Consider the following 18,517-nt stretch of genomic DNA (forward strand, 5'->3'; position numbering starts at 1 on the left):
TAGCTCAAAAAGACCACGAATCCAAAAAAATCGAAGTTTGGACTAAACCTCAGAAAAAATGCATACCACATTGACCATTTTTGCAGTTTTGTCTAGAAAAAATAAAGATGAAAAATGTAGTTACTGAAAGTTGAAGTTGAGTGTTGCAAACATAGGTAAAAACATCCATCCATGCAATTTAATATATAGTATAACTTTTTTTTTCAAACAGCTTGTAGATTTATAAATCTTTTGCCATAATTTTTTCAATGATCGGGTGGCAGATCACATAAGTTTTCAAATTGATAACTTATACAAACAACAACAATAAAATGACAAACAAAATTAATGGTCTTATAAATAAGCAAATTGAATAAGTTCTCATATTATGAATATATAAAGATTTTTCGTTCTATTTTTATTTATTTGTTAATAAGCTCCATAAAAAAATCTTTTTTATGAAGATGTTCTTGTGCATGATCGTTACACGGCATATTTTGTTGGGTTCATTAGTGGACTAATGTTACAACTTGCCATATATTTCAACTAGTGTATTTTAATATACATATTTGGTTGGGGTACCCTAGTCCTAGACTTGCTCTTAGTCTCTATATGTGCAAAAGACCTAAATACCCTTCTAATCCTCATCATCCAAAATAACCCTAAAAAGTTTTGCCTTGCCCATGTACCAAACACTACACATCCTCAAATTGAAAGCACCAAGCAACATGATTGTAATAGAATTATTAGATATTAAGGAACTTTTTACATGGATACATGAGAGTTATATAGCAATCAACAAAAACAATAAGCCAGAAAACTAAGGGACTACAAACAGCATAAAAGATTTGAAGGTGCAAAAGCTTTGCAATAGTACTAAAAGCTTGATGAAAATATTATAAAACGTCAGGGTTAAAACGGTAACAATAGTGAGAACAGAACAGCTTCCAATGCAAACGCTCTTATGTATGTATATGTGAATGTATATGTGAATGGTGATGGGCATGATCATGGTCATGATGATGAAAGAGAAGTGTCAAGATTCCAACCAAACAGAGCACAGATCCCACAAGAAGCTTATCGTAACGTTCCATCCAGTGAAACTTGAGCTTGCTTGCACCATAGAATGATAAAGCCACCAATGAGGTCATCACAGTTACAGTGCTGCAAATACATAAATAAATAAATAACATTTTTTTATCCAGAAAAAATAAAACATGACCTAAAATTACCTGAAAAGCAAGACAATAATAGCAAGAACCATCATGGAAGAGGAGTTTCCAACAGCAAGAAACACAGGAAGTGTAGTGGCACAAGGAGACAAAGCAGGAACAAGAACAAGTCCTGCAACTGCCATTTTTTCCATTGGTTGATTGTGTGAATGTGTGTGACCTCCTTTTCCACGCATGAACAATATTATGTAGCTTCCACCAAGAAAAACAAGAAGAAGTGATGCAAGTTTATGAACAGTTTCTTCTCCAGCAATCGTGTTTGATATTGTAATTGCAGTGATTCCCAAAAGGGATGTGGAGAACACATGCAAAACAGCTCCAAATGCAGCTGAAAAAACCCCAAAAAAAACATACTAGTAGATCCATATTAAGTTTAAAGACTTCCATTTTGAAAGAAATAGCAACCTGCTTCTATTTATTTGTTTCTTTCAACCTCTTTTTCTTATTAGGCCATTGTACTTTGAAAAAATCTACCAGATTATAGGAGTGATTGAAAATATAGTTGATATTTAAGTAAAGGATAAAATATACTTTGTATAAGTGTTAACAATTACAAACTGAATTACTTAAGTGTATAAATATTGATTTTGAAATACGGTTTTGAGGTATTGGTTGTCAAGTCCCCTTACATAATGATTTTGATATAAGGTTCTTATGTGTAATTCAATCGAATTTATATATGATTTTCAAGTGTATGTTACAAAAGGATGTTTAAAAAAAAAACAACAAAATGAGATTACAAAGTTTATACTTTATCCCATCTAATGTACTCTTTAAATTAAAGCACAACTATAGCCCTAAAAATCCTCCAACATCACATCTTTCCAAGCTTTTTCATGGATAGTAATAACATCATCTATAGAAAGAAAAAGGTCATCTAAGAGTCCTTGGTTCCAAATATCTTTTCTCATTTGAGGAAATGATCAAAAATACCCAAAACAAACCAAAAAAAAGAGCTCATTAGTCTGAGATCCATTAAAAAATGGTACGACCCATATCAAAGGTATAAATCAATTACACACAGGGAACATTCTCTCAAATTCTCTCCACGTTGCAAATCTCTCAGGTAGCATCAAACAAGCTTATTTCTAACTTTAAATATGAATTAGCTTCTTATTTATTAAGTAAACCCTAACTTAATTCAACAGCCACATTTCCCACAAAATAAAAATCTAACCCCTCACACTAGCTTATAGAGTAAACAATCATCCCTCAGAGTGGTTATTGGTTTACCATTCACATCAAACTTCTATAAAGCTGAAACCCTTTTTTAATTTCCCTCCCCCCTTCCTCATTTTACTGTTAACGAGATAATTATACAGTTGTATACACGGTTACAGAGGTAGAAGTATCAGATCAAACCTTTTGCTAGATCTGATCAAATTACAGAAGGAAAGAAACGTACTGACGAGAAGGGTACGAGAGAGGGTCCATTTTTGAGCACGTCCAACAACGGAGAAAGGGAGCCAATGAGTCGGGATGAAGGAATGCAGCAGCGACACGGTCGCTATTCCACCGATTGTTGATAGATCTTCCGCACTAAACCCTCCATTCTCCATTCTTTGTTTCGATTCTTAACGCAATAGAAATTTTCTCCCCAATCTCATGGATCTGGCAGAATAACTAGTTTAGAATTTCTACAATTAGGTGATGATTTGTTAGCGGATGTCTATTAACGCGTTAAATAAAAATAAAATTTGTTTATTACAGTTTTATTTATTTATTTATGAAAAAACATCTGAAATGGTCCCTGTGGTTACCTAAAATCTGAAGTTTAGTCCCCGTGGTTTAAAAACCTCATAGATGGTCCCTGTGTTTTCAAAACTTTTGACGATTGGTCATTATTGCTAACTCCGTTAACTTTTGTCCGTTAATTGAGGGGCATTTTCGTCATTTCACACCACAGGGACCATTTATGATCTTTTCAGTTATTTTTTAAAAAAAGAAAAAACTAAATATAATTATTTAATATATAATCTCTCTCTCTCTCTCTCTCTCTCTCTCTCTCTCTCTCTCTCTCTCTCTCTCCACTGGTTTAATCAGTTTCAACTAATTCCATCGTTCATCCTCATTCCCAATCTTATGTTTCACTCCTCTATTGTCAAACTCGAATTCCATCCCTTTGCCTTCTAGGAGCTTGTATCGTTGTAGGTATTAAGCGCCAGGACCTGTTAGGGATTTTAGTTGAAAACGATGTCAGTAGTGACGGTGAGGATGAAGGTTAGGGTTCCGACAACTTCAGGCAATGCATAAAAACAATGGATCTCATCTGAATCTGAAGATGATAGCCGATAGATCACCCCTAATTCTCATTTATTGAAGATTGTTTCTGCCATCGAAGGAACTCAACCATTGAAGATCGAAACAGAAATCTCGTCTGTTGCATAAGTCCATCACCCCCTTTCGAGTCTGATCTCGATAAATAACGATCAGGCTCATTTTTTATTTCTAAATATGAAGATGCTCTGGCCTCGTTTTGTGGTTTCTTCTTACAACCTCGTGTCTGTCTCCCCATCCAGGTTCCATACATTTTTGAGGTTTGAAAAGGGTTGTTCATAATGGGGGCAAATCAAAATGGAGATGGGGATTACCGAAGCAGAGAGGGGAGTAGGGGTGGAGAGGGTTATTTACCTAGATTTGGACCTGCAAGACGAGAAAGATACGAGAGGAACAGAGAGAAAATGGTAGTGAGGGTGGGTGTGGGGTTAAACCCTTCTGAGATCATCCCTTTCTCGAATAACTACGATCAAGCCTTCCAAAAGATATGATAACCAATTGATTTTTGATTCATTTGTTTCTACTCCTAATCTGCTTAATGCAAACATGTTGATTGGTGCTGAGATTTCTTTCCCCTGATTTCTGGCTTTTGAATCCGTAAGAGAGAGGGTGTGTATTTGTTTTGAATTTGGTTTGAATCTTTATAAAAAAAATCATCTTTGTATGGATGTGTATGAATCTGGAAAAGAGATAGGACATGCACTTGTATTGAATTTGGTTTGAATCTTTATACCACCACCACCCGTTAACACCGGTAACACCACCATCTGATGAAGATTCGATTGTGTTTTCCGGAGAGAGAGAGAGAGAGAGAGAGAGAGAGATTTTATATATTAAATAATTATATTTAGTTTTTTCTTTTTTAAAAAAAAATAACTGAAAATATCATAAATGGTCCCTATGGTGTGAAATGACGAAAATGCCCCTCAATTAACGGACAAAAGTTAACGGAGTTAGCAATAAGGATCAATCGTCAAAAGTTTTGAAAACACAGGGACCATCTATGAGGTTTTTAAACCACGGAGACTAAACTTCAGATTTTGGGTAACCACAAGGACCATTTATGATGTTTTTTCTTTATTTATTTACTAGTTTATAACCCGTGAGAACCACGGTTAAAAAATTAATTAAACTTTCATATCAAAAAATCAAAATTATTAGTTAATTATTTTAAATAAATTATTACTTAAGATATATTTTTAGTTATATAAAATTCTAATCGTTGATTTAAATAAATACGTAAAATTATATCATCTTATAATATGTATTAATTTTATTTTATTTTTCAATCTAATGTTATTAATTTAATATAATTAGAGTGAAAAAAATTAAAATTTAAAATTTAAAATTAAGAATCAATTATTAATTTAATGTAATTAGAGTGAGAAAATTTAAAATTTAAAATTTAAAATGGATAATCAATTATTAATTTAATGTAATTAGAGTGGAAATTTAAAAATTGAAATTTGAAATTGATAATTAATAGGTTGACAAGTGACATGATAAATGATATATAACATTAATGAGGAGTTCTAAATTTATGACACTTGTCAATAGGAGATTAAACTTATTCTTTTATTAGAATAGGGAGATTTATTTATTTATTTATTTATTTTGTAATGTATCATCCTATTAGGTTTCTAATTAATGTCATGATACTTGTCAACTTATTGATTTTTCTTTTAAAGGTTTCTAACTAATGTCTTGTTACTTGTCAACTTATTGATTTTTCTTTTCAAATTTTAAATTTTAAATTTCTCATTCTAATTAAATTAACATTATAATAAAAGTTAAAATAAAATTATTACAAATTATAAGGTCACGCATTTATTTAAATCAACGATTATAATTTCTTATAACTAAAAAAATATCTTTTAATTAATAATTTACTTAAAATAGTTGATTAATAATTTTGAGTTTTTAATATGAAAGTTTAATTAATTTTGTAATCGTGGTTTCCATGGGTTATAAACTAATATCCTTCTATTTATTTTCTTATTCTCATGTAAAATGGTGACAAATGTTATATTTTGATAAAATTAATATATTTTTAAAGCATTTGTCATCATTTCAATTTGATAGAAAGATAATTAGGAAGAAAATTAGGATGATATTTAATTTCTCATTGCATAAACAAACCATATGAAATTTATAAAAAAAATGATTTTGATATTGTGTTTTCTTCCACTTTAGTCATTGGATTTACAATTTTGTGTCAAATTTAACCAATCGACCAAGCATTCTGATTACTTTATGCTACAATTGTAACATCCATAAAAATTCATGAAAATTTAAAACTTTTCAAGCATTCAAAAACCATTATTTATCACAAAATGTTTTCAAAATAGTTTCATATCAGAGTATCCCAGAAATCAAAATCATAAAATGCGAGGAGGTGCACGAACAAGCCTTCGCCTTCCCGCGATCATCCGAAGTACCTGAAACAAAATCCAAAACTGTAAGCCCGAAGCTTAGTGAGTTCCCCCAAAATACCAACTCCATACAAACCATAACAATATCATAACAAACAACATGCATATAGAGTCTACAGTATGACTGAACCGCCCTCACCGGGCCTTCAGTCTATCTGGCCCACTCTCAGAACCTTCAACATGTCTAGTCCACCCTCTCGGGCCTTCAGCCTATCTGGACCGTTCTCCGGGCCTTCGGCCTGACTAGTACGCCCTGATGGGTCTGCAGTCTATCCGGGTCGCCCTAGGTTTGTTGGCCTTCAGCACAAAGCAGGACTGTCTCAACCCACCCCCACACATACAATCAACACATAGATAACAAATGCTAGCATGTATAAACAGTCAGACCACTCCAACAGATCACTAATCATAACATCATTCTATATACCAGGATACCGACCTAACAGGTCACATAGCATCATCCTATATACCAAGATACCGACCTAACAGGTCACTAAACATAGCATCATCCTATATACCAGGATACAGATCTAACAGATCATTAAGCATATCATCATGCGATAACCAGGATAACAATCCAAAAGGGCTGGCATTAGTGCCTTCGACCCTGTTAGTATAGTGAGGTAAACTCACCTCACAAGTAGTGTTGAACTGGACTGAAAGTCTCCGACCGCTATCTCACTGAAAATCCCGAACTATCCAAAATAACGAATGCTTATTCAACAATTGGGGTATCAATCTTGACCAAGGGTCCCACATAAGGTAATAGTCCCTTTTGCCTTTTCTCTAATTTGGGCCAAGGCCCAATACCAAATCCATGATCCAAAAGTCCACATATACAAGGCCCATCATTGGCCCAATTTTCCAATTGGGCCTCACCCTAAGGTCCATTTCCATATTAGGCCTAAAATACATTTATTCAGAAAGTCCAGCAAAGGCCCAACCCATAATGACCTAAGGTGGCCCAATCCGAAACCCAAATCGCAAAAGCCCAACAGAGGGCGTACGCTGGGCATACTCCTCTGGTACGCTGGGCGTACTCCTCTGGTACGCTGGGCGTACTCCGCCTTGCGTTGACCACCATCGGGGTGGTTAACTCAGTACGTTGGGCATACAAAACTTACGCGGGGTGTACGCGACTTTTACCAAAAACTCTAATAAGTGCTTAATAGCTTAAGCAATTAAGCCCAAACTCCAGATCCATTGACTAAATGAACCCCAGACCCATAAAAGTCTCAAATTTTAAAACTTTGGACGTCCAAAAAGCTCTTAATACATGGTCTTAATCCATTTAGACCTTCCTACTACTTGCATGGGACACTTTTAGCCATTGGGACTTCATTTTTATCATTTAGAACCCTTCTTAGGGTCTGAAAGGACAACTTATTACGTCTAAAACGCATCATGCTCAAACTTGGGATTTTTTGGGACAAAGAAGGTGTCATAAAGCTAATAAGGCAAGATCTACATCATACAAACATAAAGGTTGGAGCTTTTTACCTCCTGGAGCTTCTAGAGCACAAAGTAACCTCAGATCTACAAGCTTGCCTCACTTGTCCACTCCTTGATGCAATACCTTCTTCTCCAACTACTCAAAACACACACTTTTAGCTCACACACTCAAGAGAGGGGTTAGGGTTTGGGGAAAACGGCTTTAAATTACGGAGGCTGAAATGATAGAGGGTTGTGAGCTCACAAGGACGTTTATATAGCACCCAAACCCTAAATATTAGGGTTTCCGTCTGACGTGAGTACGCCTAACGTACTAGGGCGCGCCTAGTACGCTCAACATACCTTATGTACGCTTAGCGTACTCTTATTGATCTCAAAGTTGCAACTTTAGCCCTTAGTCTTCTCATGGCTTCACTCTTCCATCCCCAGGGGCTAAAAATGACAAAATAATAATAAAAGAGAGGATTCAGAAATACCTGCAAATCTCGGGATGTTACAACTCTCCCCCACTTGACCTAGACTTTGTCCTCGAAGTCTGTTGTAGCAAACAGATATGGATAATGCTCCCGCATTTTGGACTCCGACTCCTAAGTCCACTTGGATCCCATCCGATGACGCCACTGTACCTTTACCAAAGATATCTCCTTGTTGCGCAGAACCTTTATCTTCCCCTCCAATACAGCCACCGGCTGCTCAACATAATTCAGGCGTTCATCTACCTGAATGTCGTCCAAGGACACTACCGCATCCTCATCCAATATGCACTTCCGCAACTGCGAAACGTGGAAAGTGTTATGAATCTGACGGAGCTCCTCCGGAAGATCCAGTCTATATGCTACCTTGCAAACCCTGTCGATAGTCTGAAACGGTCTAATAAATCGGGGACCCAACTTTCCCCTCTTCCTGAAACGGAGCACACCCTTCCAGGGTGAGACCTTCAGCAGTACCATGTCACCAACTTGAAACTCTGATATTTCCATATTTATACATATTTTTAGGCAATATTTGAATACATTTTTAAACATATTTTGGTTATTTGTATAGAATAATGGTACTTATAAGATTAAATTGTATTTTGCAGCAAAAATAAGTCATTTTGAAGAATAAGGACTAAAAGTGGAAAAAGAAGAAACTTTGGAGGCTTGGAAGATTAAAGAGAAGAAAACCCACGAAAACAGTTGTATCCACGTCGTGGATATCACTTACACGACGTGGAAAGGAAAATTCTGGAAGATGAGTATGCGCAAAGTCGAAATCTTTGCCCGATAAGGATTCATCTAAGTCCACGACGTGGAGCCCTATTCCACGACGTGGAATGTAATTTCATGACAAGTATATATACCTTTAACACTTACGGGTGTGGGGGTTGGTTTTTGGAAGAATAGAGTTCCAGAAGTCGTTTTTTAGAAGAATACAAATCAGAAACCCCATAGCTTCAACCAAGGAAGAGGAAGGATATCATACTTTGTTTATAGTTTGGTAAATTGTTATGTCTTTGAATATGAAGTATACTTGTGTGATTAGTTTGATGAGTAGCTAAATCTAGCTGCTTCTATTAGTTAGATGAAGCTGTAACTCATGGTTTGTTTATATTAGTTTAGACTTTTCTAGTTGGTTAATGTCTTATGTGTGATTGTTTATACCTAGCATGCTTAACATGATACTTGATTGCTTTGATTCATATTCTGTGTAGTTTAGTGACTATTAATCTGCATGAATTTGACTACCTAGTACTTTAGTGAACATTATATTATTAGAGCTAAGATCAAACCAATCTTAGATTAGCAATCGAAGTATTGAAATTGGTTGTGCTAGAGAACTCATATTGTGACCACAATTGTGTTTGTCAACTCAATCTTACATAGCTACAATCCTATCTAATAATTGATTATGTGTTAAATTATGTGTGACCATGCATAGCTCTACATGAATTAATTGAATATTGGTAATTTAGAATTCAATTGCTAATACTATTTTAATTGGTAACCAACAGAAATTGTCATAATTAATATTTAAACCATTGAGGGAAAGTGGATTCAAACTAACAGAAGTGTTTTATAATTTGATTGAATAGTGTTGATAAATTAAGTTCATCTAAACTCGCAAAATTAGATAAAAACCCATTTTACTTTAGTTAGAATTTTAGATTAATTTAATAGTAAGTAGGTTAAATAATTGATTATGTTCCCTGTGTTCGATACCCGACTTTTGTGCTATACTATTTGCGAGGGGTACACTGCCCTGATTCGAATAGCTAGTAGAAGAGTATGTAAAATCAGGTGTAGTTGTTTCAGACACATCAAGTTTTTAGTTCCGTTGTCGGGGAACTGCTTATTTGATTGTTAATTTATTTGCTTTAAGTTAATCGACCCTTTTTGATGGGTAAAACCTACAAAAAGTTAATTTTCTGCATTAATTTTTATTTCAGATCTGAGACCACGACGTGGACCTTAAGTACACGACGTGGGTTCAGTTAGGAATGTATTTTTAGTATTTTTAATTTTTACTTTTTGTTCAGATTTACGTTTTTATTTTTGTTTATTTTACAGTAGTTCATGACCAGAGGTTCCAACAAACATTTGGTACCACCACTTGAAGATCCAGAGTCGCCTGTTCACAAAAAGACGGATAAAACGTGATGGACAGAGTGAGAGGTCATTAGGAACTCAACTCGATATGAGTACTGCTTACCATCCCCAAATAGATGGACATAGTGAGAGGACCATGTGACAACCCGATACTTTCTAGTCAACAAAAGTCAATTTCCGTTAAATAAAATGTCGAATTTTGTTTATTCCGTTAAGCTCGTGAGGGTTAGGAAATAATCTAAAATATATAAATAAAGTTATATAAGTTTTCGGAACCAAAAACACTCGAAAAATCCAGTTTTCCTTCGAATAATCAGCAAAAATCGTCCAGCCAAGTGTTTATGGCCGTAAACCCTTGGGTTGTAAACCCTTGGGCTGTAAACTCGTTTACGGCCGTAAACCCCTTTCCGACCGTAAACCCAACCGATATAAAGGTTCTTCCCGGAGAGATTCTTCATTTCTCATCTTTTTCACCCGAAAATCCTCTCAAAGTACTCTCAAGAACCTCCCAAGAACATTCAAATCATCAAGATCAAACCTTCAAATCTTCAAGTTTTTCCTCAAGAACACCAACAACAACCTTCATATCTTCAAAGGCTGCAAACCTATTTACAGCCGCAAACGAGTTCACAGCCGCAAACCTAGTTCACGGCCGCAAACCCAGTTCACGGCCGCAAACAGCCTTGAGTCGTGAACCTTGGCTGCAAACCCTCTTTTTCCACTTCAAACAAGTCTCGGTAACATTCCTAACCCAAAAGCAAGTGTTTTCTAACACTTTAATTAATGATTTCGCTAATTAAAATACAATTATGTGTTTAATTATCATTAGGATACCATTAATTCCGCGTACTCCAACTCGAGGGTCATCTTTCCGGTTTTGCTGTCGAGCTCGTACACATAATCAACTGTGAGTTCATACCCTTACACTTTTACTGTTTTTAACGTTTTCAGGGGGAATACAAGCAAAACACAAAGGAATTTTGTGTTCTTATATAAAGGATTTCAACAAGATTAAAACTTATGCAATTGATACAACCAAGAGATCACTACATTTTATAAAATATTTAGATATTTTATCCATTTTGTAACATGCTGAGCATAAGGGAAGTTTTCAACACACAACCATAATTGCAAGGTTTTCAGTACAATACATGACTCGAATACATAACATACATGCAAGCTATAATAGGTATAGTTTGGGATTCAACACACGATTTTAACAAGTCCAGAGCTTATACATTAACAAACATATAAACTATGATAGATATAGTTTATGGCATACAATACTATTTTCTGAGAACAATAGTACAATACTAAATAATTATTTAAGTATAATTATTTTTACTCTACAAGTATACATACAGTTTCAAGTACAAGAGAACGCTACAACACTAAACGTAAACTAGTTAATACAGGGTTGTGAGGCACTACTTCAATTGTACCCTTCGGGGTGCATAACTAAATCCTACCACGGTATAACCAGAGTCTCCTGGAGGGAGAGCGTGAGATTTGTGAATAGATCTATTCGGGACTGACAATCCCACACCTGAACTGCTAGTTAGGCAGGCATGCCTGGGGTGACAAATGTCATAACATCCGACGCCTGAAGAACGTCGTAGAGGTCACTAGGTCATATCAAGCATGGTTATATCAAACTCACAACAGTATAAACTAACCATTTGTTTACGGGATTTCAATTCTTCAAATAGTTTTGTTTTTATTAATACAACTATCATACACTACAACTGGAGGATTCCAGGGAATTCAAATACATAGTTTTATTTTAAATAATAAAACTACTATACATATTGGTGGTAGCCAGGGTTTTCATACAGAACATACTATACATACTGGTGGTAACCAGGGTTTTCATACAAAGCATACTATACATACTGGTGGTAGCCAGAATTTTCATACAAAAGTTTTCATACATAATACATTATACATTACTGGTGATAACCAGGGTTTTCATACAAAGGTTTTTGGTACAGAACACAAAATACAATACAACTGGTGGTAGCCAGGCAAACAGACTAACATTTTCATATACAAATACATAATATAGTAACGAACGTACATTTTGGTATTAGGGTTTAAGACTACTTCTCATTACTAAAGAAAATATTGGATTTTCTTGAGAACATGCGAACATTTTATAGATCCACAAACAGGTTTTCATTACAAAAATATACTTATGAACTCACCAGCTTAAATGTTGATACTCTTTCAAAACCGCTTGTATTCTCAGGGAACCGGTAGACAGGTACACCAGCAAGCTTTTGAGAAGACGGAGCTTTTAGAGTCGCGTCTTTTATACTTTTGATTATACATTTTTGTTGTATACAACTATGTATCGAACAGATGTAAATGCCTTATATATATTCAATGTAATGGTTGTGTTTGCTTTGATTACTATGATGCAATTGTTGTGATACTGTACATGACGTCCTCCACCCCCGAATGTATCCGTCGTTCCGGTTTGGGGGTGTGACAGACCATCCAAACATTGGAAGATATGCTAAGAGCCTGTGTAATAGACTTTGGCAAGGCGTGGGATACCCACTTGCTACTGGTCGAATTCTCGTACAACAATAACTATCACACAAGCATCAAGGTCGCTCCCTTTGAGGCTCTATATGGACGTAAATACAAATCACCTATATGTTGGGATGAGGTGGGAGACACCCAACTGGCAAAGGGACTAGTACCCAACAACACTCTCACGGGTCCTGAGATCATCAGAGAAACAACTGAGAAGATTATTCAGATTAAGGAACGACTAAAGGTGTCCAGAGACCGACAAAAGAGCTACGTGGATAAACGACGGAAGTCCTTGGAATTTCATGTCGGTGATCGCGTACTACTATAGGTCTCTCCTTGGAAAGGGATGATACACTTTGGGAAGCATGGGAAAATGAACCCGAGATACATCGGACCCTTTGAAATCCTTGCTAGGATTGGTCCGGTAGCTTATAAACCCCAGCTACCGCCTGAACTCAGCAATGTACACCGTGTTTTCCATGTATCTAACCTGAAGAAATGCTTATCTGACGAAACTCTCGTTGTCCCGCTTGATGAGATTGAGGTAAACGAGAACCTTCATTTCATTGAGGAACCCGTGGAAATAATGGATAGGGAGGTGAAACGAACGAAACAGAGTCGCATCCCCATTGTGAAGGTCCGATGGAGTGCCAAACGAGGACCTGAGTTCACCTGGGAACGCGAAGACCAGATGAAACAGAAGTATCCACATCTTTTCCCTAATTCTTGAAGGCCGCTTTAGAACTAATTTCGGGACGAAATTCTCTCTAACGGGGGGATGATGTCACAACTAGCAAAATTAAGGTCAAGATTGTATTCATGTACAAACAATTCCTCTATGTAACCTTGTTGCATTAAATTATTGAATTTCAAAAATGGCAATGCTATATGAATACATATGTGCATACACTAAGAATCAAGTTGTAATATCCTCTTATAAGCCCAAGTTTAATCTAATAGCCAAACACAAATCGATTTTTGGGCTTGTGCTTAGGAGTTCTCGGCCCAAATAACCCTAGGGCGAAAACTCTTTTATTTGGGCCATGTCAAACCCGTAAACCCTATCTTGAGCTAGCAAAAATCGGATTTTGGAGGCATAACCCAAGAGTTGACTAGTAGTGACACCTTACTACTTTACTTCCCTTCGTCCATCGAACAACAATGCATGGCAAGCCATTGTCCTCCAAACTTCCACACCATGCAAGCCTTTATACATCATACTTCCATGCATAACCTCCAAGTAACCAACAAGTAACAACCAAGGCCATTTCCCTCTCCATTTAAGGGTTGCGGCCGATGGTAACACACACACACAAAAAAATTCTCCGCTCATCTTACTCTCAAGTTTCTCTCATCTTGCCTCTCCAAATTCGTGTGCCATCTTCAAGGAGTGCTCTTCTTCAAGAAACTCATAGAAATTTGGTAAGCATTCTTGTAAATCCCTATGGTTTTCATACATCTTTAAGATAAAAACTCCATGTTCACATACATTTTCGTGTGTTAGATTCCTAGAAACACTAGCATTTTCGAGAATCCCTCAAGCTTGTGCAAGGCTAGGCTCGAAAACCACTCATTCTTCCTTCCTACAACACACGAAATAAACAAGGTGAGCTTCATACCCCCAAGTTTTTCGTGTTTTTCATGCTTTTAGGGGGGGGGGGAATACAAGTCAAGTTTCGTTTACCCAATGGATTTTTGCATGCACCAACTTGTTTATGGAATGTTTTGAGCATAAGATGTCGAAAAACTCATACATACACACATGAAAATCGTGATTTACAAGCTTGTTATAAGTTAAAATGAGTTTGGCCATTGGACATTTGCATGCACTATGATTATATGCTAAATGTGAACAATTTCTTGTATAAAATGGTTGATATCATTTGTTTACTACATAAAAATCGTGACATATGTGATTGTCAACACTTTATTTACACAAAATCGGGCCTTAAAGTCGATATACTCAAATATACAAGAACATATGTATATAGAAGCCCAAATATGTTTTGATTTTTGGATATTTACTTGTCTTACCCCTAAAGTTGACAAAAATAAACCATTTTGTGTTACAAAATTTCAACCGGAAAGATATGAGTTGTGCAAAAACTACAAACTCTTGGAGATTTTTACTAAAAATAAACTTTTCTAGTAAAAATAGTCGTAATTTTGTCGTTACTATTTTTGATGGTTTAAAACCCAAGAGTATTATGTTATTTTTACAACACATGTTACTACTAGACATAATTATTATTGACTATTTATATAAAGTTTTTATAAGTAGTTTACACAAAAGAGAATACAAAACAAACTGTTGACAAAATAGTTTGCATATCATAAAACACATGTCATAAAACGTATGTCATGAAACTTATAAAAAGCGTGTCGTAAACCGCATGCCATGAAACTCATGAAACGCGTGTCATAAAACACATGTCACAAATTTTCAGTAGTGAAGTCATTTCATTATGCAATAAAAAGGGAGTCGTAGTTCACGTAAATTCGTTAATGCTCTAGTGAGACACTCTCTTCACTGTACCTACCTAGCGTACACTCTAAGTCCTGCATTATAACCAGAGTCTCCTGGAGGGAGAGCGAGGTAGTTGTGTATAGATCTATACGGGGAGTGACAACCCCACACCTGAGTTGTTCGCTACGGCTAGACGGGTCAGTCTAGGGTGACAAATATCTTACCGATTCTGACGCCTGAAGAACGTCGTACATGCATAACAGTCACATTTAGCATGGTTATAATAACTCACTTAGGGATTAACAATACTATATTGGTTTACGGGAAGCTTACACTTCGCTGGTTTTATTAAAATATAAAACTACATATCATTTTCAGTACACAATTGCTTACATTTATGGTCTCAGGGTTTAAGACTACAGTTTACTTATAATAAAATATTGGATTTTCTTGGAACATACATACACTATCATTTTACAAGGAAAGACACAAGAGTCATACATACATTTTTCTTAGTTTGGATATAAGACTAACAACACAGTTTATAGAAAATATCGGATTTTCTGAAAGTATACGAAAATCATTTTAAACAGTTACAAATCCATTTTCATACAAAAATGCTTATGAACTCACCAACTTTATAGTTGACGTTTTTCAAAATGACTTGTATTCTCAGGGAACCAGTAACAGGTAATCAACTATGTTTTGAGCTCAAGCGATGCAGCACTATCAAATTTTACTTTTTGACACTTTTGTGTAACTTATGAACAAGTATAATATGTAAACTATGGAAGTTTGTATTCTCAATGTATGCCACTTGGGTTGCTATGTTTCATTTATATTCAACTGTTATGATACTATACAATGACGTCATCCGCCTCCAGACGTTTCCGTCATCCTGGTTCAGGGGTGTGACAATTTTCCTTGATTTTCCGGCCAAAGATTGCTCCTACAACATCACGCCTTAATACACACACATATTTACACCAAAACACATACACATACACACACAGCTACCTCCTCACGGTGGCTGGTGGCGGCAAAAGAGAGCAACTTAGCGGCAACCACCATGGTTGGCTACCATGGTGGTTCGCCTCACCTCTGGCCAACATAACACCCCCCACACTTCACGGGTTCTAGCAGCAACACACACATATATACGACACGAGTTTTATCGTGAAACACGCACCCATCACAGCCACTTCGGGTGGCAGGCGGCAACCGGAGCACAGAAAGAGGCAATTATTCGGAGCTACGACGACGACGAAATGTAGGTTGGGGCATAGTAACCGAGGAACGACGAAGAAGAGATGCGATCAGGAGTGACAGCAGCGACAACCACGACGTCAAATCTGCCATTCCGATCTCCAATATGACGCGACGTCATCCCGGGTTTTCCCATCGGTCTTCGATATCGCCGGTAGCAAAGGCGTCGGAGGAAGCTCGGTTGTAACACCCTGAATTCAGAAGGCCGGAAAAGAGAAGAAAACCTCAAATGAGGAAGTGACTCGTCGAGTAGATGGGTGACTCGACGAGTAGGAGCGCGATTTGGTCGCGGGTTTAGTGGCCTACTCGACGAGTCAGAAGACGGACTCGGCAAGTTGGCCAGGTTTGGGGAAAACCCTAAATGCGGGCCTTGTACCCTATATAAGGAACATTATAGCCTTCATCAGCCCCCTTGATACTCTCTCAAGTCCAGAACGAAAACCCTAGAGCCTCCCTTGAGTTGTGAGTTATTTTGAGAGTTTTGGAGCATTCTTGAAGCTTGGAGAAACAAGAAGAAGGTTGGAGGTTCAAGGAGGAAGGAGTAGATCCAGAAGATTCACTCCATTTTCTGCTCATTTTTGGTAATCAAGTTCCTTCCTTTACTTATAGTTTGTTAGATCTCCTTATGTTCCTTTTTATGAAGTTTATGGACCAAGGGTGATTTCTTGTGGAATTTGGACGTCCCCAAGCCAGATCCTTTCAGATCTAGGAGTGTCTTGAGTAGTAAAGGCATAAAGGTGGAAGCTTTATGCCAATAGAACTCCCCATGCAAAGTTTAAGTGGTTATTATGGCCTTTTGAGCAAAAAGGGTCATGCAAGGGTGCAAAGGTAGCAGCTTTGTGTGATACCCCGACCCTAGGAGACCAGATCTGGGTCTTGGATGCCTTGAGCTTGTCTGAAATCGTATGAATAGTGTTGGACATGGAGAGACTCGGCGAGTCAGTTGTGGCACTCGGCGAGTCAGGCCAGTTATTGCCCCAAAACCCTTCTGTTAAGGGTACAAGTTGAGATTGGAAAGGGACTCAGCCAGTCTGAGTCCATAATGGTTATGAAGTTCATCGTACTCGACGAGTTCAAGGAAGAACTCGACGAGTCTAAGGCAATCTTCTTAGTTATGAAGATGGACTCAACGAGTTGTTCATACAACTCGGCGAGTCACAGACTAGAGACATTCATATGTGGATGATGAACTCGACGAGTTCAGTGGTGAAATTGACGAGCCGGTTGAAGATGGTCCCAGTGGCATCGTTGAAGGAGAACCCATCGAGTTCTTGCAAGGCTCGACGATTAGAGTCGGGGTTGTTTTGGGATTGGAAGAGTATGGACTCGACGAGTGGGTAGACCAACTCGACGAGTCAGGTCAACTGGATGTTGACTTTGACCAAGTTTGACCAGGGTTGACTTTTGGTTTATTGTGGTCTAAATGTTATTTTGGGTATTGATAGTTCGGGAAGCCGAAGGGTCAGCGGTTCAGAAGTTGCCGGTTAGCAGTCAGAAGTGTTCATCGAGTTTTCAGCAGTGCGAGGTAAGTCTCCTCACTGTGTGCATGGGTCTACGGCCACAATGCCGGCTCATTATGTTCATGTTCATGTTTATGCTTATGTGTAGAAGGAAGACCCAGGGGTTAGCCCTAGGCACTTATTGATATATGTTCCGGGTTACGACCTGATGCCGGTCGAGACCACAGGAATGGTAGGATGCTAGAGGTCTTTGTGATTCTTGCATGTGTCAGTATGATAGGATCCAGACCGAGGGTCCGATGTCGGGGTAAGCCCGAAGTACGTTAGATAATAGTATGTTTCCGGGTCGGGGGTCCGATGCCGGGGTATTCCTGGGGAAGATTCTTATGTAGTGCGTTAGATTATACTTGTTGTCTTCGTGATACTTGTATGTGCCTAGTAGGGAGGTGAGTGTGGGCGAGGTCCCGTATCTCATCACTAGCTGAGTATGGATGGGGTTCCATATCTCGATATTAGCAGAGCAGGGGCGAGGCCCATGATAGGAAGGATGTGAGTGTGGGCGAGGGCCCGTATCTCACTACTAGTAGGAGTGTGGACGAGGTTCCACTACTTCAGTAGCAGACTAGGGGCGGGGCCCAAGTTAGGTGAGGCCTTAGATCAGGGTATGGTTAGGGAATGTTCATGTATGTTTCAGTATGTTATTTGATTGTATGTATGTGTATGGCGGGCGAGGCCCAGAGACAGGCGAGGCCTAAGGGAAACATATCTGTATACCGAGCGGGGCTCGATGCCAGGTGGGACCTGATGCCAGGCGGGGCCTGAT

The 18,517-nt window shown here is 37.6% G+C and overlaps 1 protein-coding gene across 1 annotated transcript; it reads right to left on the reverse strand.

Annotated features, from left to right (window-relative positions):
- Positions 1 to 708: 708 nt before the first annotated feature.
- On the reverse strand, positions 709 to 2,895 carry LOC145167512 (Fe(3+) dicitrate transport system permease). The gene is made up of 3 exons (XM_079086724.1): positions 2,617 to 2,895; positions 1,212 to 1,539; positions 709 to 1,143 (listed from the first exon to the last, which is right to left on the reverse strand). Exons 1-3 carry the CDS (start codon positions 2,768 to 2,770, stop codon positions 942 to 944), a joined length of 684 nt encoding a protein of 227 aa, XP_078942850.1. The 5' UTR covers positions 2,771 to 2,895; the 3' UTR covers positions 709 to 941.
- Positions 2,896 to 18,517: the final 15,622 nt, after the last annotated feature.

Source organism: Lactuca virosa, chromosome 3, assembly GCF_052849685.1.
Source record: "Lactuca virosa cultivar CGN04683 chromosome 3, Lactuca_virosa_CGN04683_v6, whole genome shotgun sequence".
Taxonomy (NCBI): Eukaryota; Viridiplantae; Streptophyta; class Magnoliopsida; order Asterales; family Asteraceae; genus Lactuca; species Lactuca virosa.